Source organism: Colobus angolensis, unplaced genomic scaffold (genome assembly GCF_000951035.1).
Source record: "Colobus angolensis palliatus isolate OR3802 unplaced genomic scaffold, Cang.pa_1.0 Scaffold361, whole genome shotgun sequence".
Classification (NCBI taxonomy): domain Eukaryota; kingdom Metazoa; phylum Chordata; class Mammalia; order Primates; family Cercopithecidae; genus Colobus; species Colobus angolensis.
In genome coordinates, this window is record NW_012116944.1 from 973,499 (window position 1) to 997,699 (window position 24,201).

At 40.4% G+C, this 24,201-nt stretch overlaps 1 protein-coding gene across 5 annotated transcripts in view; it reads left to right on the forward strand.

Annotated features, from left to right (window-relative positions):
* The first annotated feature begins 2,018 nt into the window (after positions 1-2,018).
* The window catches only part of FAM13C (family with sequence similarity 13, member C), a 118,917-nt gene continuing 96,734 nt past the window's right edge, over positions 2,019-24,201 (forward strand). For 3 of the 5 annotated variants that reach the window (XM_011953450.1, XM_011953451.1, XM_011953454.1), the window contains exons 1-3: positions 2,323-2,522; positions 9,001-9,057; positions 12,471-12,675. In XM_011953450.1, coding sequence (XP_011808840.1) covers positions 2,461-2,522; positions 9,001-9,057; positions 12,471-12,675 — 324 coding nt within the window. In that variant the 5' untranslated portion in view covers positions 2,323-2,460. Of the gene's footprint in view, positions 2,523-3,824; positions 3,910-9,000; positions 9,058-12,470; positions 12,676-24,201 lie in introns of all 5 variants that reach the window. The other 2 variants (XM_011953452.1, XM_011953453.1) reach the window with 2 other exon arrangements.

The window sequence follows — 24,201 nt, forward strand, 5'->3', positions numbered from 1 at the left end:
CATTATTGAATACTTGCATTTATTGGGTACATTTGTTATTTCCTTTTATTTTCAAAGGGCCCACTTCATTTCATAGAATGAAAAAAAAATAGTATTTGGCAGTATATAAGAAAATCAACCATTTAATTAAGGTTGTTCTTAATTAAATGTTCAAGTCCTATTTCAAATCAAAAGCATTGAACATTTCCATTATGAGTGGATCACTGGGAATATTTACAGGAGAAAAGTGTGATCTTTCTCTACACTGGAACACTTGGAATAAGCACCATAGTCAATGAGTACAAGGGATTTGTGGAAATTAACAACCATGTAATCTATGAAACCAAGAAGGCTGAATATAGACTTACCTTCATCAGTCTGAATAAACAAAGAACAGATCTCACTTTGAAATGGCTAAATAATGAATACAGTGAAGCAGCCATGTCTCTTACTCTTGAACCTAGCTCAAATGAAATAGTAGGTTGCTTCAGAACATATATGTACTGTATAGTTATACATACAGAGGATTAATATTTCTTAACTTATTTTAGTCCATAGAATTCAGTCTAAGACCATATTAGGTTTTTATTCAACTGATTTAAAAAATATTTGGAGAGAGGAAAGCAAAGTTGCAAAGAACCTTAATGAAACCTGTTTTTCTTTGAAAACTCAATTTTTATTTTTCAAGGTATAAATTTAAAAAGTTAAAATACAACTCTTATACAGACATAGGCAGGCAGCAGAGATCTATTCACTTATTAACGGGGAAAACTGTAAGATGAAGAAGCTGGTTCCAACAGCATTTTGAGGATCTGTGTATTTACAGGTATTTAGAAAGAAAGTTTGGTTAGATGCAAAATGATTGGTTAGATGCATAATTGGTCATCTTCCTATAGTGCAATAAAATCATAAACGCTGTGGTTATCTTTTTCTCTGGACAGGCTGAATAAAATGTGCAAGTTACCACGTAACTTCACTGTGGCTGGAATCTAATCAATAGTGAAGAGCAAAGCCAAACACAACTGGAGAATTAACTAGCCCCTGGGTGGACCTGTTAACCGATGTCTCGGTTTGACATTGAAAGGTCATGCTCTTCCCCATTATTTCCAAGTTTTGGTAAATTTTCTAATTACCCAATTAGAAAAACTATGAGTTTTTTTTTTTTTGTTGTTATGTTAACTCTTTAACTTTTATAGGTTTGGACTAAAAACCACTATCCCAGTTGCTTCTGGGAGTAGAAAAATTAAAAGGGGGGGTAGGAATCTTAGTTCAAAATTCAAAAAAATAATTCAAATTCAAATAAGAATCTTTAGTAGATGCTACATCCCATATCCAGGTCAATATGGCAGGAGAAATGAACAATACAAAGAGGGCAGGACAAATATTCACAAGGGAATGAAGCCAGTGGGGGGACTGACAGTCCTTCCTTTCCCTAACAGGGTTGCCTTTATGCAAAGGGATAGTGTTTGTGGATTCCGTCTCTCCATCCTTTTTTTTTTTTTTATTATACTTTAAGTTCTAGGGTACATGTGCATAACGTGCAGGTTTGTTACATATGTATACTTGTGCAATGTTGGTGTGCTGCACCCATCAACTCGTCAGCACCCATCAATTCTCTCCATCCTTTGTAAACGTGCTAGCTAGGAAGCCGAGCTCAAGCGGGCTGCTCTGGGCGTAGCAAGCCCCACCCCTTGCACGGTGTCCTAATCACCAGCTAACCCCTGGAATAAATTCTCCACTCGCCCTGCGTGGGTTCATTGACAGCTCTGTACTCCGGGGCTGGGCACTTCCTCTCTGGGACTGAAATAAGAGCGCTCTAGACAGATCAGGTGTGATGCAGCCAGCCCTGCTTCAGAGCCTATTCTTTTTCCTAGGCAACAAAAAACAACCTACACACAAAATAAAACACCAAACAGTGTTTTATTGTTCCCCTCCCCCTTCTTGTTCTCTCCTGACTTTTTCTGAACGATGGATGAATCTTTGCGAGCCTCCATCCCTGGGGGTGGGGTGGGAGTGTGGGGGGTTGGGGTGAGCTCTGTAAAATTGGTAGGAGACGTGTGGAAGAAAGCAAGTCTCCCGGGTATTTCAGCACTTCGGCAGAAACACTGAGGCAATCTCATTGCCAGCCTCGGGGGTGGCTGGCACAAACAGCCCAAGATTAAACGCGGCGCCTGGGCTGGCGAGGTCGGGGTCGTGAGGTAACTCTCCAGGTGCTCCTCGCTGGATCCCGGGGTCCCAGCCCCGCCGCCGCGCCCCGCCCAGCTCTGTCCCCGCAGCCTCGCGGGCTGCCGGGCTTTGTGGTTCGCCCGTGCCACTGGGCCCCTGCTGGGGGTGTCGTTACGAGCATGTGCAGACAGCAGCCCAAGGTAGAGCGAGCGTGCCGGGCGAGCCCGGAGACTTGCCTTGCAATGCCATGTTTGTGTGTATGCTCTAACTCCCGGAGAGCAATCAGGGAGACGGCTCCCCGGCCAGACTTGGCTGATGTTTTCTTGTTTCTGTTTCAGCCTTCAGGATAATTCCTTCAGCAGCACCGCTGTAACAGAGTAAGTGATTCTCACCATTAAAATCAGACTTGCATGCCTTTCTCTGGAAGCAACTATCGTGAAGGTATCCTTCACCGTTCCCAGCCGCTATTCGTTTTAGATGCATTGTCTCCCGGAATCTGGGGCTGTGAAGACTGCGAGACGTGCTGACTGATGGGGCCCAGGCATCTTTACAGGTTGAAACCAGCATTTTAGCAGCTTCGGGAGAGAAATTAAAACCAGTTGATTGCTTGCAGGAGCTCAGTGCTCCAAGATATGTGTTCTTGGAGCTCAGATTTTTAAAAATCCATTTGACGTGTTAGGAAGCTTTGTTGTATTTTGCCAACATTGGTGTCAGTTTTCATGGAGTGCACACTATATATATTTACAGCAATAGGAGATAGATGTGAAATGAGTTGAATTCCAGCATGTGGTAAACAGGCTAAACTTATCTTGGCCCTCTCTTGTCTACAGATTTTTAAGGCATATCAGAGTAAACTTTTTGTGCATGCCCTTTGTCATTTTCGTCTTCTGACTTCAGAGATGTGGCTGTAGGACGAATGAGTCACCTGGTCCTATGGTTAAAGCTGTTGATTAGGGCAACTAACACCCTTTAAATCTAGAATGAAGGAGTGTGAATGAAGGAGTGTGCCAGCAAGCACAGTGATTTTTTTAAAGATATTTATATGTTATAGTTTTAATTTTTGCCATCCTTAAATGTTTTCCTAATATTATACTATATTTGTTAAAAATTAACAGGTAGTGTATTTTGCTAATACTGTATGTAATTTATATATACATATGTATATAAATATGTACTTCATCTAGCATTCTTTCTCTAGGCTAATTCATGATATTTACTTCTGGGACCTTTGTGGAAGCCACTCTAAACAGCTTTTCAGGAAAAAGGCATCTTCAACTACAAGTAAAGTTGTATCTTCAACTACATTTAAAAAATGCTATGAGTTTGATATAGAAAGCCTAACTAACTGGGGAACTGTTTGCTAAAATTACCTAAAAAGCAAATAAATGTAGAAATAGGTATCTTTTGGCTTCCAAGTCCTGCCACTATCACAATGACTTGGTGAGGGAGGGGTAAGGTTTGCAGTGCTTCCTAGGCCCTCTTGTTTTCCACATTCTTTTGTTTCTCTCTTTCACTGTGCTGCTCCTTTAGTATCCAGTTTTGAGCACTTAAGTGGAGTCACTTAAAAAAAAAAAAAACAGGGTTGACTTTAGAAGAAGCAATGTAAAATACTCATTTGGACCCACATTCTGTTTATAAGATTGCTTGGTAACCTGTGCTGCAATGTTGCTCTTCTAAAGGCCTGAGAGAAGGGGAGAGAGGTGTGCCAAAGTGTGCATCTGCAGGCCAAAGATGAGGCCTGGACTTCCTGCTCCAGGTGCACAGGTACTGCTCTCCTTCCTTTGCTGTGCTTCAAGCACTAAGTGCTTTCTGGCCCCGATTCTCAGGAGCCCGGTGTGGCCAAATCCTCAGTCAGCCACAGGTATGGCAGGTTCAAAATGGAGACACTTAGCTCCAGATTTCACATAGACTTTTTTTTTTTTTTTCTGTAGAGGTTTTGTGGTTAAATGCTGGGGAGAGCCTGGTGCCTTGTCTTTGGACACTCCCCAAGGAGTTCTGATTGCATAAGATCATGTTTTTACTTTCAGAGGAGTGACAGTGATTTATTTTAAAAGGCACTGAGAGATAATTGGTATGCCATCTGGCTAATATAAAAATCTAAGGAGCCTATTGAAAACATACCAAAAGCTTCATAGGTGTAACACATCATTGACTAGGATTGTTTAAAACTAGTCATTGTCCACAATAACATTTTCCCCTCCCCTCAGTAATATGACCCATATTCCGTGCTTCTCTGGGCATGACCCCATAGCCCTCAGGACCAAGGTGCTATATCCTGAGACATAGACATAGCAGGTGCCCAGGAAATGTTTGGGTGTGGTCTTGTCCTATACAGAGGAGGGACTTTTCTCCCCTCTATGTTTTGGATACAAGAAAAGCTCGTCTGCCTCCTGTCCCCACCCTATTCCTACATCCTTCTACTCACACCTACTTATTTTCTTCGATGCCTGAAATTTCACCTAGAGATGATTTCTTTGGATGAAGGCCTCTGGTAGTGACCCTTATTAAAATGGAAATTCAAAGGTTTGTGCCCTTGGGAAGTGGATTCAAATTGTCATGAATACTTTCATATGAATTATTTTACATAACCTATTTTCTAATCTGTTATGGTTATGGTTATGGTTATGGTTATGGTTATGGTTATGCTTGGCCAGCTGGGAGTCTTAGAAGAGTCAAGGGGAAAGGAAAATTGGGAGGGACTCAAGGACAGATTTTATTTTCTTCTTGGTTTTTCCCAGGCATGGCACTATCTATGCAGCTCTGGACAAATTCAATTTCTTTTTCCACCCCAATGTTTTTGTCACAATGGCCTTGGCCTTTTCTTTCCTATCTGTGGCACCTTTTCATCTAATATTTTCCCATGGTCGATTGTGATGTTGCCCTGGCTAACTTGCTATTTTAAATGAAGCCTGCAATAATTCTGATTAGTTATCATTCAAACCAGCGGTTCTCAAAGCTAAATGATCATCAATATCAACTGGGGAAGAGGACTGGAGCTTGTGAAAATTGCAGTCTCCAAGGCTTTATCTCAAAGTGGGAACCCAGAACGGGTGATTGCATTGGTGTCAGGACAGTGCTGGTTTGGGGTTTGGAAACCTTTAGGTCAGTGTTTTTTAGAAACATAGCAGTTCTGTAAGTAGGCAGTGTCTTTTAAAAATCCACATTCCTGGGCTCTGCCCTCAGAGGGTTGATGTAGTGGGGCTGGAGACTTCTGTTTTGACCAGGTACTTCAGGTAGTGCTAATGCAAGTGGTTCAGGGGCCACATTTTGAGAAACCCCATAGGAGGCTGTACTTCTGCAACTTTGCCTTCAGGGAACATGGTACTACAGGGCAAGTGTAAATATCTTTATAGCACAACTACATTTTATCTAACTCTCAGTCTGAGTCCTCTCTTCTGTTTTAGGCAGCAAAGAGAACTTCTTGTGGGCACTTCTTTCACCAGCATTATTCTAAGAAATGGCATGCCCTGACTCTTGTGAGCCTCTGGCATATAGACTGAAGAGATTATTTGGTTCTTGCTTTTTGGGCTTAGTGTGGTGGAGTAGAAACAATCCAGGCTTCACTGATTTAGGCCTTGGGATCTTGACTTACAACTTAGCCCAGGTGCAAAGGTAATTTCTACCTCGGAACATTCTCAGGCTGAATTGCGATTATATGAAAGAGCAGGTGAGCTGTGAAATACCTCACAACTTTTTCTTGTTTGTAGTTGATTGAGGGGGCAAACGTTCAAATAGGAAAAACAGTAGCAACCCTGAGCATTTCACAAAGAAATAAGGGGTTTTAGGGAAAGGACCCAAATGATTTGTTAATTGAATAGAAGTTGATGGTCTTTACCAAGGTACATGAAAACTCAAATGAACTAAAAGAGGTTGTAAACGTGTGCCATGTAAGCCAGGAGGTAGCTCTATTTCAGTTGCTCTATCTGTGAGCTTGGAATTGTGTTCTTTGAGTGGCAACTGGAGTTGTTTAGTAGACATGAATGTTGGATCAACTAATCAGCTCCAGCTTCATACTTCAGAATCTTCTCCAACTTTGTATGTTCTGGTGCCAAGTTTCCATTTTTAACTGATTGTACTTTGAGGAGAAAGATTAATAAATCAAATGAGGGAGAAAAAAATAAGTTCTTGCCAGATCCCCAAACAATAGGTATTGTTGAGCTCCAGAATTGAAGCTCCAAAGCGCTCTGCTTAAGCCCTAGATCTTTGAAAGCAACAATTCTAGATTTGTTCTTCATTGATTTTGCTACTTTGCTATTGAAAAACATTTTTATCCACATTTCAAAGCCCAGGTGATCTATTAGCTAAATGCTGCTAATGAAGGAGAACAAAGCAATACTTGGGGATTTGTTTTCCATGAGATGGACAGAGTGGACTATTGGCAAGAAAGTAAGGAAGGTTGGTTTATTCTATTAAAAGTAGCTTTTTTTCCCCCCCAGACAGAGTCTCGCTCTGTTGCCCAGGCTAGAGTGCAGTGATATGGTCCCGGCTCACTACAGCCTCCATCTCCCAATTTCAAGTGATTCTTGTGCCTCAGCCTCCTGAGTAGCTGAGACTACAGACGTGTGCCACCACACCCAGCTAATTTTTGTATTTTTAGTAGAGATGGAGTTTCACCATGTTGGCCAGGCAGGTCTTGAACTTCCAACTCAGGCCCATCTTGGCCTCCCAGAGTTCTGGGATTACAGATGTGAGACACTGCACCAAGGCAACCAATTTTTTTAATTGCCAGAGGTAACAAAATATTTCAGTAGGTAGAAAGGGTTAGAGTCTGTGGGTGGCCTTTGTTTAACTCACTACGAAACTATAAATTAAAGATTTTAAGGGATGAGGACTGGATACCTTTTGTGGGTTAATTATACACCATTGCCAGTAAAGAATATTTTAAAATGTTAAATTATTTCATATAGTATAAACACTATATTATGGTTATATTTATGTATGCAGGTATTTATTTGCTTTATTTTTGTCTACTCATTACATTGTGAATTTCTTAGGGCAGGGTTCAGATCTTTTTCAAATTTTGTGTCCTTTAGAAGCAGTGCTACACAAATTGTGACTCTCCAAATTGTTTAAAGCATGTCTGAGACAAGAAAATAAAACAGAAATAGGGAGTAAGTATCTTATAACTTTAATAGGAATTTGGCATTGCTGTGACATTTTTACCAAAGTGTCTTTCCACAGTGGTGTGGAAATAAAAAACAAACCGGTCTGTCCTAAACCCTGAGAGTTTGTGAAGCACAGTTCCAATGTCTAATGCAGTGCCTGGATTCAGTAAATAAATACTGGTTAAATTATTTCAGAGACCAGACCTCTTAGGGAACAAAGTTAATATTTCAATTCAAGAATTTTTGAGTGTCTCTGGGGTACTCTGGCACTGTGGCAATATATCTAGGAAAAGAAATTATAGTTATTTCTACTCATGGAATTAATAACTAATCAAAAAGATCTCAGTGGTGCAAAGGATTACAAAGTGATGTGTGGTGAGATATAGTTGTTTACTAAAACCTCGGAATGAAGAGTAAATGTTTATGAATTAAGGTTAAAGTAGGAACTTGGCACATGTATTAGTCAGGGTTCTCTAAAGAGACAATTAATAGAATACGTGTGTATTTGAAGGGGAGTTTAGTAGGAAAATTGACTCACATGATCACAAGGTGAAGTCCTACAATAGTCTGTTTGCAAACTGAGGATGGAGGAAGCTAGTTTGAGTCCCAAAACCTCAAAAGTAGGGAAGCCAACAGTGCAGCCTTCAGTCTGTGGCAGAAAGCCCGAGAGCCCCTGGCAAATCACTGGTGTAAGTCCAAGAGTCCAAAAGCTGAAGAACTTAGAGTCTGATGTTCAAGGGCTGGAAGCATCCAGCACAAGAGGAAGATGAAGGCCAAAAGGCTCAGCAAGTCTGTTCTTTCCACCTTCTTCTGTCTGCTTTATTCTAGCCACACTGGCAGCTGATTAGATGGTGCCCACCCAGACTGAGGGTGGGTCTGCCTCTCCCGGTCCACTGACTCAAATGTTAATCTCCTTTGCCAACACCCTCACAGACACACCCAGGAACGATACTTTGCATCCTTCGATCAAATTAACACTCAATATTAACCATCATAGCACATGATTGAGAACATGGCACATGGATGAGCTTGGCTGGGAAGGTACAGAGCTGGGGAAACCGGACTTGGGCAGTGAAGGATGAGTAGGAGGTGATGGAAAAAGTATTCCAGGCTTGAATGGGGCTGGCTGGGAATGGTTGGGAACAGGAACAAAGGCTTCATCCTACACTAGAGTGAGAGGATGGTCCTACTCCAGGTTCCCCTAGGCAGGATGGAGCACTGGAGATTTTTCAATATGGAAGAGCCAGGAACTGTTCATAAAGTTAATCCAGAAGTTTTATGAAAAGGAACCCCTTCCTTTTCACAAGATCGAGAAAAATCTGAGACCAATAGAGTAAACTAAACGGAGGCTGGTTTAGTTTGGAACTGCCTGAAGCAGAAAAAAATGCAAAGAGACACATAGTGGAATGTCTTTTGAGCCATCAACAGGCTCCCAGTCTTGGTGTCCAATGTCCCCTCAAGTGCTGTGAACACTTAGGTCATTGCTAAGATCTTGTTAGTTTAGGTAACACAGGACAGTGGAGGCAAAAAGGAGAGTCACCTCTGGCTCTGAGCTTTTAAGATCACACGATATGACAACATTGGTTTCATAAACTGGGAGACATAGTAATCAGAACTTATTTGGGAGAGAATGATGAGGAGTGTTTCATCTTTTAGTTTTCCATGGTAATCTTGAGACAATTCTAGATTATTGCTGCTACTGCTATAGCAGACAGTTGCATCTGATGTGATTTTTCTTCCCTCTCTCCAGGTGTGACGAAGATCCAGTCTCTCTACATGAAGACGAGACTGATTGCTCCAGTCTCAGGTAAAAGCCACCATTGCTTGGTTCATATTTGTAAGAGACAGAAACCATCTAGTTGTGGTGGCTTTCCTTTGAATTCTAGTCTCTTCTTTGAATTCCAATTATTTGTTCTCATGTCTCCTCTCCTCTACCAGATTTTTACCTCTTGACAAATTTTTGTCTTTTCCACTTTTGGATACCACCCTCTTAGCAATCAGGACAGTACTTTACATTTGGGAACACTTGATAAATGCCTATTGAACTGAGTATTCATTAGCCTATCTCAATATTCTTATCACACACCCTAAAGCAAGAGGCTCATGTTATTGAGTGTCTGTAGTATCGTCTTTGTCATCAAGGGCTTATAGTATCGTGGCAAAACCTTCACTGCTAATCATTTCTCCTACATTTACTTTGTTCCAATACTTTCATCTACATTTTATTATATGATCTAAACTGAAAAGAAGTTGATATTTCTGTTCTCATCCTGTGGACAGAGAAACTGACACTTAGGAATGATAACTCATCCAAGATAACATGGCACTATGAGGCAGAATTTAGACCCAGTTCTTTCTGACTTTAAAGTCCACTTACTGGATAACAAATATTTATTGAAGGCCAATTTTGTGTGCCAGGAGCCAGTTAAGATTTGGGATGAAGAAAGACAAACCAATGTTGCTCCTAAGAATTCAGTTTGCTAGAGGAGATAGGCAAAAATATAGATGTGGATGCTACAGTGCATTAAGTACTACTATACTAGAGGTAAATAGTGGATTTACTTAGAAGAATCAAACAGCCCAGAGAGCTTTCTTGGACTGATTCCTGAAGAAAATTATACAAGGCATATGAATTTTTATTTATTATTGTTATTATTATCATTATTATTTTTGGTGAGGTCCAAGGCTAAGAAAAAGAGGATGCCACCAAGCAAAGGGAGCAGCTTACTGGAAAACCAATAGAGGGTAGAGAGAATTGTTTGAGTTGCAGAAACAGCAAGTGGTTCAGGATAATAGGAACCCTGGGAACCTAGTGGAGTGAGGAAGTAAGAGGTAAGATAAGATGTGAAGCTCTAACGGTAAACAAAGAACAGATTTCCTTGGGTTTGCGTTCCTTGCTAAGGAGTTCAGAATTATCTTGGAGGCATCAGAGAAACCAAAAAGAACTCTCTCTCTCTCTCTTTTTTTTCCTTTGCAAATAACCACATGACTAAGGCCCTGCCTGAGAGTAACAATAGCTTTCATTTATTGGGTTGCAGCCTCGGGTCAGCTTTCTATGGTAGGCATTTCAAAGAGACTGTACTATCTCTGTTAAGCAGATATTACATATATTTTATGAAGGAGGATCATGGAGGTGAAGTGATGTTGCCCAGGCCACACAACTAATAAGTGGGAGGATCTTTCAGACCCTGACGTTTTTCAGGACACCATGCTTATTCTCAGTCATGATTTATTCCAATAAGTAGTGGCATAAATTACATAACCTGTGCTTTTCTGTTTTGGAGATCCTGAGGAACCAGTAATATGTGAGAAAATATGTTTCTAAATATGACTTTTGTAACCAGGTTTTACATTTGTGTAGTGCAAGAAAGATGCTTTTGGCCCCCTCTCCCCTTTCCTGGCTTTCCAAGTCAAGGAAGTAAATAAAATTACATTTCTAAATTTTGAGTGACTTCAAAACGTGATATAAAAGCAAAGTTCAGATATTATTTTGGGAATGAGTCTATCAAAAAAGTCATTTTAGATTTGGAAAGCTATTTTTTTTTTTTATCCTTGAGTGTTCTATAATCCTACTCGAATGAGAGCATTTAGGTAACTGTAAAGGCAGCTGTTCTTTCTTTTGTTTCTCATGCAGAATCATGGAGTGGATGGGTTTCTAGTGAGAAAAATGTACTTCAAATGAACTAGCATAGTTTCCAGTTCATGGTTTGATATTCATTTCCAAATCTATTAGTGACTTAGAATTTTTTTAATTGTAAATGATCTCACAGCAGGAATATTAACCAGTGTCATTGGCATTGATTTGTTTTTGCGTTACTAACATTGAATAATTATTTTAATTGTTGGGTTCTCCTTTACCAGATAGCACTACATTTGTCCTGGATTCAAGTTTTTCTATTTCACACAGTTTTATTTTTATACCTTGTCCAACTGCACCCTGGTCATGTTCCAGACCACCTATCTTGATATTTGCTTTGCTCTTTTCCCAAAGACTACATCCTCAGGGAGGATGAGTTCCGGCTCAGTGAACTTAATCTGCCTTTTATTTGTAAAAATGTGTCTTGAATGGTGGGCATTCCTTCTTTGCTGGTCTTGCCTCTTGGCTTTGTGTGTCCTTGAGCGGCTAGGAATTGCTTTCCAGGTGACTTTGCAAATGCTGTTTTATGGGTGCTTTTGGTAAGGGAGCATGAGGGAAAAACAACACCTGGAGGAAGTGGCCACTCCCCATGCATTTCATGTTCTAGTGACAGTGATTGTGGTAGATTAAGGTTAATGATATTGATTACATAGAGAAGGCCCCTTCTGGTTATGTCTGTGGTATTTGCTTGATACTTAGCAGAATGAAAAATAAAATGCATCTAGATTTAAGTGGGAAGAATGGCTTCAAATAAGAATGTTATCATGTCAGTATTTTTGAGAAAATTGAAACTGGAGGGGGGTAGGATATTGTACAGAATTTGATTATCGAACGAACAGAAGTGCCATCCCAGCCCCGAATATATGGAGATAACACCACCCTCTTCCATCTTCTTCAGAACCAGAACCTGGACATTGGGATGTTTGACTTTGCATTCAGGGCATTGTTCACAGGACCTGGTTGGGTAAAATTTGGTCCATGAGTTATATTTTACCCAGGCAACAGGTAGCTATCAAAAGAGATCCGGTTAAATTTCTAAGTACCTCTGAAAGTTTTAGGGGGATGATTATAAACTGACATTGCCATTGAAGAGGAAGCGTGATGCCTTGAACCAAGAACATAGGTGTGAATCTGGAGACCCACATGAGGCCTCTGGGTCTATGTGCATTAGTCCTTCCATTAGGCATGTGATTTAATGTCTTAGAGTCTTCATCTATAAAGTAGAGATGACGATATCTCACCTGAATATGTCACATTATTGTTGTGAGAGGAAAATATGATATATGTGAAAGTTTCTTAAAGTGAAAATTAAAAAAAAAATAATAATGATATGTGTATAGTTACAACTACACAAAGTATGTATCCATTGACAAAGATCAGAAGGGAAGGTGAAGTGATATAGAGTGAAATTCACATTTCTTTTAAGTTCTTGTTCATGCAAAATTGTCTAAGTGTAGGCTAAAAATTTTGCGAGGTATCTATCCTATAAATACAGCAGCAATGAATATCTCCAGCCCTCTTTCCTGCAGCAGTTTATTCATCTTTTTTTAAGTGCTTTCTAAATTGGGTCTTTCCTGTTTTAGAGATGAAAACAATAAAGAGAACTACCCCGACGCAGGGGCTCTGGTAGAGGAGCACGCACCACCCTCTTGGGAGCTGCAACAGCAGAATGTAGAGCAGACTGTGCTGGTGGACAGCGTATTGCGACCCAGCATGGGCAACTTCAAGTCCCGGAAGCCCAAGTCCATCTTCAAAGCCGAGAGCGGGAGGAGCCACGGAGAAAGTCAGGTAGCAGCTCTGTCTCCTCAGGCTTTTGCCTCCTCAGGCCTTTGCCAAGACGGGTGATTCTTAGGCTAGGGCACACGGTGCTGGCAGAGGATTTGAGTGCACTGTTTTGCAGAAGGGGATTGGCATGACTTGTCGTTGCGTGCTCTGCCAGCCTGAGACACGTGGAAACTCTTGCGGGTTAAAAGTTGGGTGCTCTGAGCCGGTTAATAATTTGGTGCCCCTTGAAACATGTTCTTAAATATTGGACTTTGATTTATTTTTAAATGTTTATTTATTTGTTTTTATTTTTGGAGACAGAGTTTTGTTCTATCCCCAGACTGGAGTGCAGTGGCGCCATCTCGGCTCACTGCAACCTCCACCTCCTGAGTTCAAACGATTCTCCTGTCTCAGCCTCCCGAGTATCTGTTACAGGCGCCTGCCACTATGCCCAGCTAATTTTTGTGTGTTTTTAGTAGAGACAGGGTTTCGCCATGTTGGCCAGGCTGGTCTCAAACTCCTGACCTCAGGTGATCCACCCGCCTCGGCCTCCCAAAGTGCTGGGAACAGGCGTGAGCCACCATGCCTGGCAACTGGACTTTGATTTAAAGGAACAGCTGCATTCTTTTGTGAGGAGGATGGAGGAGGATCTCTCTGTTTTCATTCATACAGGATGTTTTTCATTCCTCAGACGTGGAGAGTCTGCTCAGCAAAATCAGAAGTCTCAGTTTCATCCAGAGCTATTCTTTTAGGCTGAAGTTTAGCAGACCGGAATAAACATACAAGTATGTATGTGTGTGTAGTATCTGGTTTTCTGAGGTCAAAGGGAACATCTTTCCAATACATTTTGATAATTAATGGATATTTTATTAATTAAAACTTTTTTGTTAAGAATGCAGCAAAGACTATTAAAAATCCCTCATTTAATTTATTATGGTTTTTTAAAATTTATTTTTATTTATTTATTTTTTATTGAATCAGGGTCTCACTCTGTCAACCAGACTGGAGTGCAGTGGCACAATCTCAGGTCACTACAACCTCCACCGCTGGGTTCAAGCGATCCTCCCACCTCAGCCTCCTCTATTAGCTGGGACTACAGGTGTGCGCCACCATGCCCCGCTAATTTTTGTATTTTCTTTGTAGAGACGGGGTTTCACCATGTTGACCAGGCAAGTACTGACCTCAAGTGATCCACCTGCCTCAGCCTCCCAAAGTGCTCGGGTTATGAAAGTGAGCCACCACTCTTGGCCTTTCTGATGCTTTTAAAAGAGATTGAATTGATATAATCTACTTTAACTCTTACAAAGTGGTGAATATTTCCAACATTGAGATTTTACTTGTAATGCACGTAACATATTTTTGGGGACATGGAAGTTCCGTAAGTGTTAACTTTGCTTTTTTGTTAACATTGCTTTTTTGTTAACATTTAGATGTTAACTTTAAAAATAACGTGCAATAGGTTAATTTTGTAACAACTTTTAAGTCCAGTCCTATTTAGCAAATAGGCATCGGAATATCTTCCTGTTATAACAACTTTGGTTGGGCAGGTTTTTTAATCTCGCAATTTTGTAATTTGCCTTGTGATTTTTATCTTCCTTCTTCCTTGGCATTGCAACCTCTTATTTAGTCAGTTAATTTAGTAGTGAGATGAAAATGCCCTCTGCATTAACAAAGATGTGTTGTGATGATCTTAAACAGTGTAATCTTGTTGCAGTGATATGAGTGTGAAATACCATTTGAGTTACGATAAGCTTGAGATTATTACTGAATGCGCTCCAGCACCTAACTAATTAGGAGAGTTATGCTGGGGAGGGCACAGGTTTCCCAAAGGTTGCCCCCAGGTCTGACTGATCCCAGGGATGCTCTGACCTTGAATCTCCTACCAGGGGTCACCTATGACATAGTAAGGTTCAGGGTGACCAGCCATCTCTCCTCAGACTGCCCTCCTTCTTGTCATCCTGTAGTCTGGCCTCACAGAAATTACACAGTTGTCACTTGTAATAAGGTGCTAGTGGGGCATGTAATTCCCAACCTGTTGCTCATACACAGGTAGACTTCAGGGGAGAAATGTGCTTGTATAGCCTTTGCTTGTAATACAGCATGGGAATCCTGAACTGCAGGTAAAATTCCCACTGGAATTTAAGTGTCCTGTTCTATCTGATACAATGAGCTTCATTCTCAAATGCCTTCCATTCCAAGCAAGACATTTGTTGAATAATGGAATTTTCCAATTATATTGGGGTTAAAAGAAGACAGATTATTATTGAATGCATACAAATTATCCTATTGCCGTAAGAATGTAAGGACACTTTGTATGAGTTTCTGAACTCTGGGGATCAGTGAGACTGGGATACGATTTTTAAATGCTTTATTTCAGTTTATATTAGCAGCATCTACTCAATTGTTGTGGATTGCAGATAGTTGAAGTATAGAGAGGACTTCTTATATATTCAAAAATAGAACAATACAACAATAATATACCAAATAAATAACTAAAATAAAATTTTCCTTAGTAGTCCATTCAATCTTCTTCTTCTTATTATTATTTGAGACAAAGTCTCCCTCTGTCACTCAGACTGGAATATAGTGGTGTGATCATGGCTCACTGCAACCTCCGCTTCCCAGGCTCAAGGAATCGTCCTGCCTCAACTTCCCAAGTGATGGGGACTACAGGCACGTGCCACCATGCCCAACTAACTTTTTTGCATCTTTAGTAGAGACGGGGTTTCACCATGTTGGCCCAGGCTGGTCTCAAGTGATCTGCCCTCTTCAGCCTCCCAAAGTGCTGGGATTATAGGCATGAGCCACTACACCCAGCCTCAGCCAGTCTTGTGTAATTAATTCTTGTTCCTCTTGATTTTGGGCTAGTGGTATCATGAAGCTGTCTGCTTCTCCTCTAAAGTTCTACAAATCCCAACTCAGCCCACTGGTGTCATCAGATGCCTGTATCCAAGAGTCTGTCATTTGAAATGTCAATTGTTTAAAGTGTCTGGTCCTTTACTATGAAGCTTTCGAGATTTATCTTTGCCAAAGACACAAACTGTAGCCTAAAGCTGAATAAAACCTCAGGAAACCACTGGAGGAAAATGAAACTATCTATAGATGACAGAAATAGGAATCGCTGTGGTTAGTTTACTACCAATAATTTTAAAATATGAAAAGTCTGATGAGAGTTTATAATAAGCATAGCACATAATGTGACATGCAAAAGAAGACAGTAGAATCATTTCACCAAAATTAGAATGTCTTGAAGGATAATGAGTAAGCCAATTTTCAAAGAAGTCAGGAGATGTTATTTCTGATTTTATAAAAATGAATGAATACAGTTTTTACAAAGAAAAAAAAACCTCAAGATATAATACTCTTAAAAGATTCAGCCAGGCATGGTGGCTCACGCCTGTAATCCCAGCACTTTGGAAGACCGAGGCAGGTGGATCAGAAGGTCAAGAGTTTGAGACCAGCCTGGCCAACATAGTGAAGCCCCATCTCTGTTAAAAATACAAAAATCAGCCAGGCATGGTGGTGCATGCCTGTAGTCCCAGCTACTTGGGAGGCTGAGTCAGGAGAATCGCTTGAACCCGGGAGGCAGAGTTTGCAGTGAACTGAGATCGCGCCACTGCACTCCATCCTGGGCAACAGAGCAAGACTCCATCTCAAAGGAAAAAAAAAAAAAGATTCATTAAGTCTGGAGTAGGTCATTAAACTCAACGGGCAAGTCTCTTATGCATACCTGAGTGAAAACCAGTGGCCTAGATGTTGCTAGATTCAAATGAAAGAAATAAAGCTATGGATAAGTCGACATTCTAAATAATAACTACAGTTATCACTGATCAGTGTCATTCTCTAATACTAGGCAAAGCTCCACCAGGGCTTGGACAAATATGGGAAAATTTGATAGAACTATTTCATGAGAGTTTTGATTGCAGGGTAAATGTCACATTTATTAGGTTTACCATGCAGTATGGTTGAGAGAGTGGTTCTGTTTGTAAAGGTGGATTTATTTGGGACAACTTGGGCTTATGTTGCAGCTACAAGTCTTACCTGATGCTTGTTGCCATCATCAAAACACTGAGTTCTAACGAGTGTGCTATGGGATCATCATTCCCCAAAATCCCTTATAAAGGCCATATGGGCACAACTTTTGTAAATTTAAGAACAACCCTCTTTGAAACTGAAGAGCATCATCATAGATGTTGTGCTACTGCCATTTCAGGGTTCTTTTTTTCACAAAGTTTGGATGTAGGACCTCTGAGTGACTCTTTAGTCTGATCCTAACCAGGTTAAAAACAAAGGTGGAAATAATCCTACTATAAAGACACATGCACACGTATGTTTATTGCAGCACTATTCACAATAGCAAAGATTTGGAACCGACCGAAATGTCCATCAATAATAGACTGGATAAAGAAAATGTGGCACATATACACCATGGAATACTATGCAGCCATATAAAAGGATGAGTTCATGTCCTTTGCAGGGACATGGATGAAGCCAGAAACCATCCTTCTCAGCAAACTACCACAAGAACAGAACACCAAACACTGCACATTCTCACTCATAAGTGGGAATTGAACAATGAGATCACGTGGTCATAGGGAGGGGAACATCACACACTGGGGCCTGTTGGGGGGTGGGGGACTAGGGGAGGGATAACATTGGGAGAAATACCTAATATAGGTGATGGGTTGATGGGTGCAGCAAGCCACCAAGGCATGTGTATATCTATGTAACAAAACTGCACATTCTGCACGTGTACCCCAGAACTTAAAGTATAATAGTAAAAAAACTAAAAACAAAAAACAAGCAAAACAAAGGTGTGGGGCAGATGAAAGGAGCCAGATGATAACTGTTGAAAGTTTGGCCTAATGCTCCACTTTTCTTACCTTTATTCTGATCCCCAAAGTCAGAATCAGCAGTTCTACTTCTGGAGGATCAGATTCAAATTTTAGTTTGAGCAACTTTCCTTTAATGTTGGCAATGATCACTTATATGAGAATGAACCATGGGTGGGGAGGAGGAATCTGAGATTTTGTGGGTCTTCATAAATGAATGATTCCAGTTTTCTACCAACTTTGAGTGAAAAAATGAAAAGGGGAGAGATTTAGTTATAGTTACTGATGTAACAGAAAACCAGGAACTGGAAGGCAATGCAAGAATGCCCTCAAATATGTTAAGGTATTTAGAATAAGGAGAATGTTTATTTGAACTGGAATCAGTTTTCCTTTCTTCTTATTTATCACTTTCTTCCTTAGACAATAGGCTTTGCAAAAGAATGCCTTAAATAAGGACCATTTAATGATCTTTCTCCCAGAAAGACAGGTTTCAGGGATGTTATTGCTAGAGTTCATTGAGATAATGAATCCTGAATTTAGAAGATGTTGAGTTGGTTGGTGCTAAGCATAAATTCCTGATCAAAGTGGAATCCAGTGACAGTTTGCCCTTATGTAATATCTAATTAGATAGAAAACACCCTTTCCAAGAAGGAGAACTGATTTAAGGCATAGATTATATGTTGTAATATTTTGTGAAAAATTAACAATGATCCTGTATTGATCACCATGTAAGTCATAAAATTAATCCCTGACAACCAAATTTGGGGAGGATTAGACTTAACTAACAGAACCAACTTCCTGTAATGGACCTCATAACTGTCCAGAGGGCACTCATTTTTAGCAATGGTAGATGCAGTCTTGTCATCCCCACTCCATGCCATCTGGCATCATGCTATGCACTGTCCTGCTGCCCTCCCCTCTGGTGGCTATTTTAGCAGAAGACAAAAAGTAGGAGGCTATATAGAGCTTTTCTGCAGCGAGCTGTACACTGTGATCATACTGCTAATCCACTTCCTTGGGGAGACCAGCTGTTTGGTCTGGTGTATATCAGCATCAGGTTTCTTCCACTTGGCCATGTAGATGTGTTAAGAGGCTGAAGAGAAATCTAAGGCTGATTGTGAAATCTTCTTTTTATCTTTCTACAGACACAAAGCTCCCTAGACACGTTCAGGCAAAATAACCTAACTATAAAGTATTTACTATATTTCTGGTATTGGAGGGCATAGTTCTTATTCTTACTGTATTACACTCTAAATTAAAATAAGGACAATAGTTAATTCTGGGCCATTTCTCTTCTACCTTCTCCCACAAAAGAACTAAGATTACGTTTTTAATTATGGATGTACTTTATATGCATTTTTTCTTGATGTATTACTGATCCAGTGAGCAACTTCAAACAGTAAAAGCAAGAAAACCAGTACAGTTGATTGACTTTGAGAGCACTGGAAAGCTAAAATAAACCTCAAATAGAATTCCACTGGCTTTTCAGTGAGAGGAAGTCTTAGGTTCTAAATATGCCTTTGAGGGCTTGCTTCTTGCAGTGTGTCTAAAGCATGAATTCACCGAGATCCTAAAAATTGGTCTTAGTTAGACACTGTTTTGACACATTAGTTCGTGTTGTATTATTTCTCATGCATGATATATATAGCAGCTCCAGTTTATATGTTTTACTTCAGTTTTTGATTAGGTATGGGTTTGCTGGGAGATCTGTTACTGGTCAGGAAGAAAAGTGGTCCTCTGGGTTTATCTTCCAAGTTCTCCTTCACTCTTCCAAGATAAAATGGTGAAGATTCAGGGGGACAGGGCTCTGAGAAATGCAAGGTCCTTGAAAGTGAGATTAGCTGAGTCAAATGTTTGGGTTTACTGGTTTCTTGTGGTCTATCAGATTCTGATTCTCCTCTTTGAATTAACAAGCCTGTTGTTAAGGCTTAATGATTAAGCTGATGAAAAATGGTATTTTTGGGGGGGGAACATGGGATGTCCGTAAAATCACTTTATCACTTGCTTTTTTAAGAAATATACAAATATATTCAACTTAAATACTGACCTGAAGGAATCTTTTTTTTTTTTTTTGAGACGAGTCTCGCTCTGTCGCCCAGGCTGGAGTACAGTGGCCGGATCTCAGCTCACTGCAAGCTCCGCCTCCCGGGTTTACGCCATTCTCCTGCCTCAGCCTCCCGAGTAGCTGGGACTACAGGTGCCCGCCACCTCGCCCAGCTAGTTTTTTGTATTTTTTTAGTAGAGACGGGGTTTCACCGTGTTAGCCAAGATGGTCTCGATCTTCTGACCTCGTGATCCGCCCGTCTTGGCCTCCCAAAGTGCTGGGATTACAGGCTTGAGCCACCGTGCCCGGCCCCGAAGGAATCTTAAAATGAAGTGATGTACTTAGTTTGCCTGGGCAATACATCTCAGAAATGGAAAATGCTAGTACTCAGACAGAATTTGCATTCAAAACAATGTAATTTATTTGAAACGTTTAAGTTAACCAATGGAGAATTTGATAATTTGGTATTGTAGCACTCAGGACCACATGACATAACTGATATTCCATCTGTGATGGAAGTTACAAAAGAATCCTCCTTAAAATAATAAACACGACGTTATCGATAGTGTTGGTTGAGCATAGCAATGGAGGATGGCACAGACTGATCTCTGCTTACACGCTGCTTGGAATATTAAACAGAGGTGCAGATGACTGCCATACAGGATGACTGTTAAAATTGTCCATTTGCCACTTCCTATGCATCTTTCGCATACTTAAATCAATTGTAATTTAAAGAATTTATAGTTTTTCCTATGTTGTTCCAAAGAGAGTGTCTAACATTATACAGCGATATAAATTCAGTCCAGTCAAGATCTACTGACACACGGAGAGAAGAGGAGCATCCATGGGGCACCTTTGTCCTGTTGGTACCTGTTGTCCCTCCACTGGGTTCCAAGACCTGCTGCCACTACTATGGAGAAGTTTCCTTTAATAAACTCCAGAGATAATAGTTGAGTAGCAGTTTAGTGATGTGGTAAGATGCATGGTCTATAGCTGCAGGTGGATATGAGTTCAAATTCCTTCTGCTACTTTCTTTCTGTGTGACTTTAAGCATCACTTACTAGCTCTTTGTATCACTTTTCCTATCTTTAAACTGGAGATGACAATTTTATCTACCTTAAGAGGTTGTTGAGGATTAAAGTTAATGATTATGTTTATATCATGATTATGATATAAACTTAAACATTCAAATTTTAGGGGATTAGAAGTAGTTTATAGAGGCCGGGCACAGTGGCTCACGCCTGTAATCCCAGCACTTTGGGAGGCTGAGGCAGGCGGATCACGAGGTCAGGAAATCGAGACCATCCTGGCTAACACGGTGAAACCCCGTCTCTACTAAAAACACAAAAAAATTAGCTGGACTTGGTGGCTGGTGCCTGTAGTCATAGCTACTCAGGAGGCTGAGGCAGGAGAATGGTGTGAACCCGGAAGGCGGAGCTTGGAGCTTGCAGTGAGCCGAGATGGTGCCACTGCGCTCCAGCCTGGGTGACAGAGCAAGACTCCGTCTCAGAAAAAAAAGAAAAAGAAAAAGAAAAGTAAGTAGTTTATAGAGTGTTTTATAGACTCATTTGGCTGGCACAAACATGAAAACCTCCTTAATTGCATATTTCATGAGTTGGCTTAGGCTGAACTCTGCTGCAATAACAAATAACCTAAATCTCTAGTGATTTAAACCAACAAAAGTGCATTTCTCACACAAGGTACATAACCATCATTGGTCACCAGTAGGTGTCTGTTCACGTCAGTCAACTAAGACTCAAGTAAACGAAACAGTTGCAGTCTTGACTGTTGCTGGTTTCCAAGTCAGACAGCAAGATTTCTTGAGGGTCCTGCACCAACTATTACAAGCTCCAGGCCTGAAGTAACACACAGCATTTCCATTCTCTACGAATTGGCCAGAACTGGTCATGTGCTTTGCCCTAACCATAACCCCATAACTCAATGGACCAGGAAGTACAATTCTACAATATGTCCTAAGGGGGAGAATGAAATATTGGACAATAGCACTAATGACTTCCACATCCCCTACTCAGAATAGCACATAATCCAAAGCAAGATGAAGTTAATTGGTCTTTTTTCTTTTCTAGCTCCTCCTACTACTGAAGTACTGATGTTATTAATGTCAAGGACTAAAAGAAGAAAAAGAATATTAATTAGGTTAATTAAGTATCACCAAAGGATATACGTGCTATTATATTATTGTTTTGAACAGGAACTAAAGTTTTGTAGAAGCATCCCTTCAGTGAAACATCTGCTTCATTATGACAGGGAACAAAGAAGTAGGTCTAGCATTGATTTCTTCCTTACTGCCAAATGAAACTTCAAGCTCATTAATTTTGCTATTTATTTAGGAATAATCGTGGTCTTGCTCTCACTAGAAGATTGGAGTGACTTTGGGTTATGCCAACTCAACCTGTGGTGCCATGATTTAGAGACATTTTAAAATGTGATTCAAAAATACTTTCTAAAGAAAGGGGATTTAACAATCTGGATATTGTCAGATATGGGAGCTGGGTTTCTGCACACACATACATATGCAAATGCACATCCTCGTGTTCTTTGTGATATTTATCCAAGAGCAGGGTGTTCTTTAGGCAAAGAAAACAGCTTATCAAGGACTTAGCCTGTTTTGGAGCTTAGAAGTAAAGCTGTTTGGAAAGTCTGGATAGCAGAAACAAAACGAACTGACATTTCGGGTAACTAAGAATTGCCCATCTTAACTTTATTAAACATGGTTAAATAACACTCAGGAATTGAGACATAACATATTAACCTCAAGTCTGCAATTTTGGGCCCCATAGTTTTCAAGAGATGTAGTTGCCAGATAAAATGTGGGATGCCCAGTTAAATTTGAATTTCAGATAAACAACAAAGAATAGTTTTAGATTAAGTATGTCCCAAATATTGCATGGGGCATACTTACGTAAATTACTTACTAAACATAAATTCATTATCTATCTGAAATTCAAATTTAACTGGGCATCCTGTGTTTTTATCTGATAACTCTGGGTGACCCTATCAAAAATGAATGGCATGAACATTTAATCAAACGCACTTTCTTCTCCTAAGGTAGAAATAACCAGTTGTATTCATGTGGTCTGAGAGCTGCCAGGATTTTTTTTTGTCTCATTTTGTTTTGTTCTTTTTTAGTTCAAACTTTAAAGGGTAGTTAAAGTCAGCATAGGAAAGGAAGTTAGCAGACTAAGTCTAGGAGGTTTGTTGTACTATTTATTTTATCTTTAGTGCTCAAACAGCATGAAACATCCTGGAAAAAGCTGCCCACTCTCTTGGGATAATAAAGCCTTGAAAATTTGATAGATGTTCTCAAAAAGTTTGAAAATCTGCCCTCAAAGTCTGCACACCACCTTCCCATAGGATACTGCTTGCCATGAGCAGAGGCTGTCATCAAGTTAGTAGGAAGGCTGACTTTCATGAGCCAGCTTCTGTGTTAAAATGATCAAAAGTGACATTGCTCCTGGCACAAACAGACAGAACAATGGTGCCATGTTTTGAGCATTAATCCTGTTGGAGATAAGCAGCCAGCCAGAACATTGTGGCTTTGAAAACTGCTGCTGTAGACTGAGGATACTGTCACAGGTGAGGATAAGTTAACTATTTTAAGAGTCATTTTATTATGTAGATGCCTTCAGGCACAGGTAACTGATATGCTTGAGTTATGAAGGAACTTTGCCTTCCCACCTAACAAAGCTCATTGTGTTTTGTTATTAATCTTTTTTATTTTAGCTGAACCCTCTATACCTCTACTGCTTAATCAGTTGTGGCCACAATTAGCGGATTTCTTTCTTCCTTTCTTTTTTTTTTGAGACGGAATTTTGCTCTTGTTGCCCAGGCTGAAGTGCAGTGGTGTGATCTCGGCTCACCGCAACCTCTGCCTCCGGGATTCAAGTGATTTTCCTGCCTCGGCCTCCTGCATAGCTGGGATTACAGGCATGCGCCACCACACCCAGCTAAGTTTTTGTATTCTTAGTAGACACGGGTTTTCTCCATGTTAGTCAGGCTGGTCTTGAACGCCTGACCTCAGGTGATCCACCCGCCTTGGCCTCCAAAAGTGCTGGGATTACAGGTGTGAGCCGCTGCGCCTGGCCGAAGATTTCTTACAGGAGCAAAGATGTTCAGCACTGCCTCTTTTGTTCTTTAACATGCTAAGCTACAATATTATGATTGCTTGACTTGGTAAAGTTGCTGTGTGTCAGAGAAATTTCCAATAGGAAAGGTCATTCTGGTGTTAGATTTTTAGGTTTTTCAGCTGTAGCTAACATGAAATAACCAAAGGGAGACCGTGAAGGTTTAAAGGTAAGTCGATTTGCCAGTGTGGTAGGGGCAGCAGCTGGCGTTTAGTGTGTTTAAATCCAGGAAACACTGACCTTACTAAAGGTGTGACCTACCAGATTTAAAAATCACCAAGAGAAAATCAGTGAATGTTGTGCTTGTGGGTCCACAGGAGGGCATTACGCCCTCCCACCGCTTCCCTCTGTCAGGTTTTTCCTCCCTGTTGCTTACTGTCTTCTCAGCTGTCTTGAAACTGACATTTGATTTAGGAACCCAGAGCCCAGATATTGCTATCTCTGAAAGACAAAAGGATGAAACAAAAATCTAAACTAGTTTAAATATTAGATTGGTGCAAAAGTAATTGCGGTTTTTGCCATTTCTTTT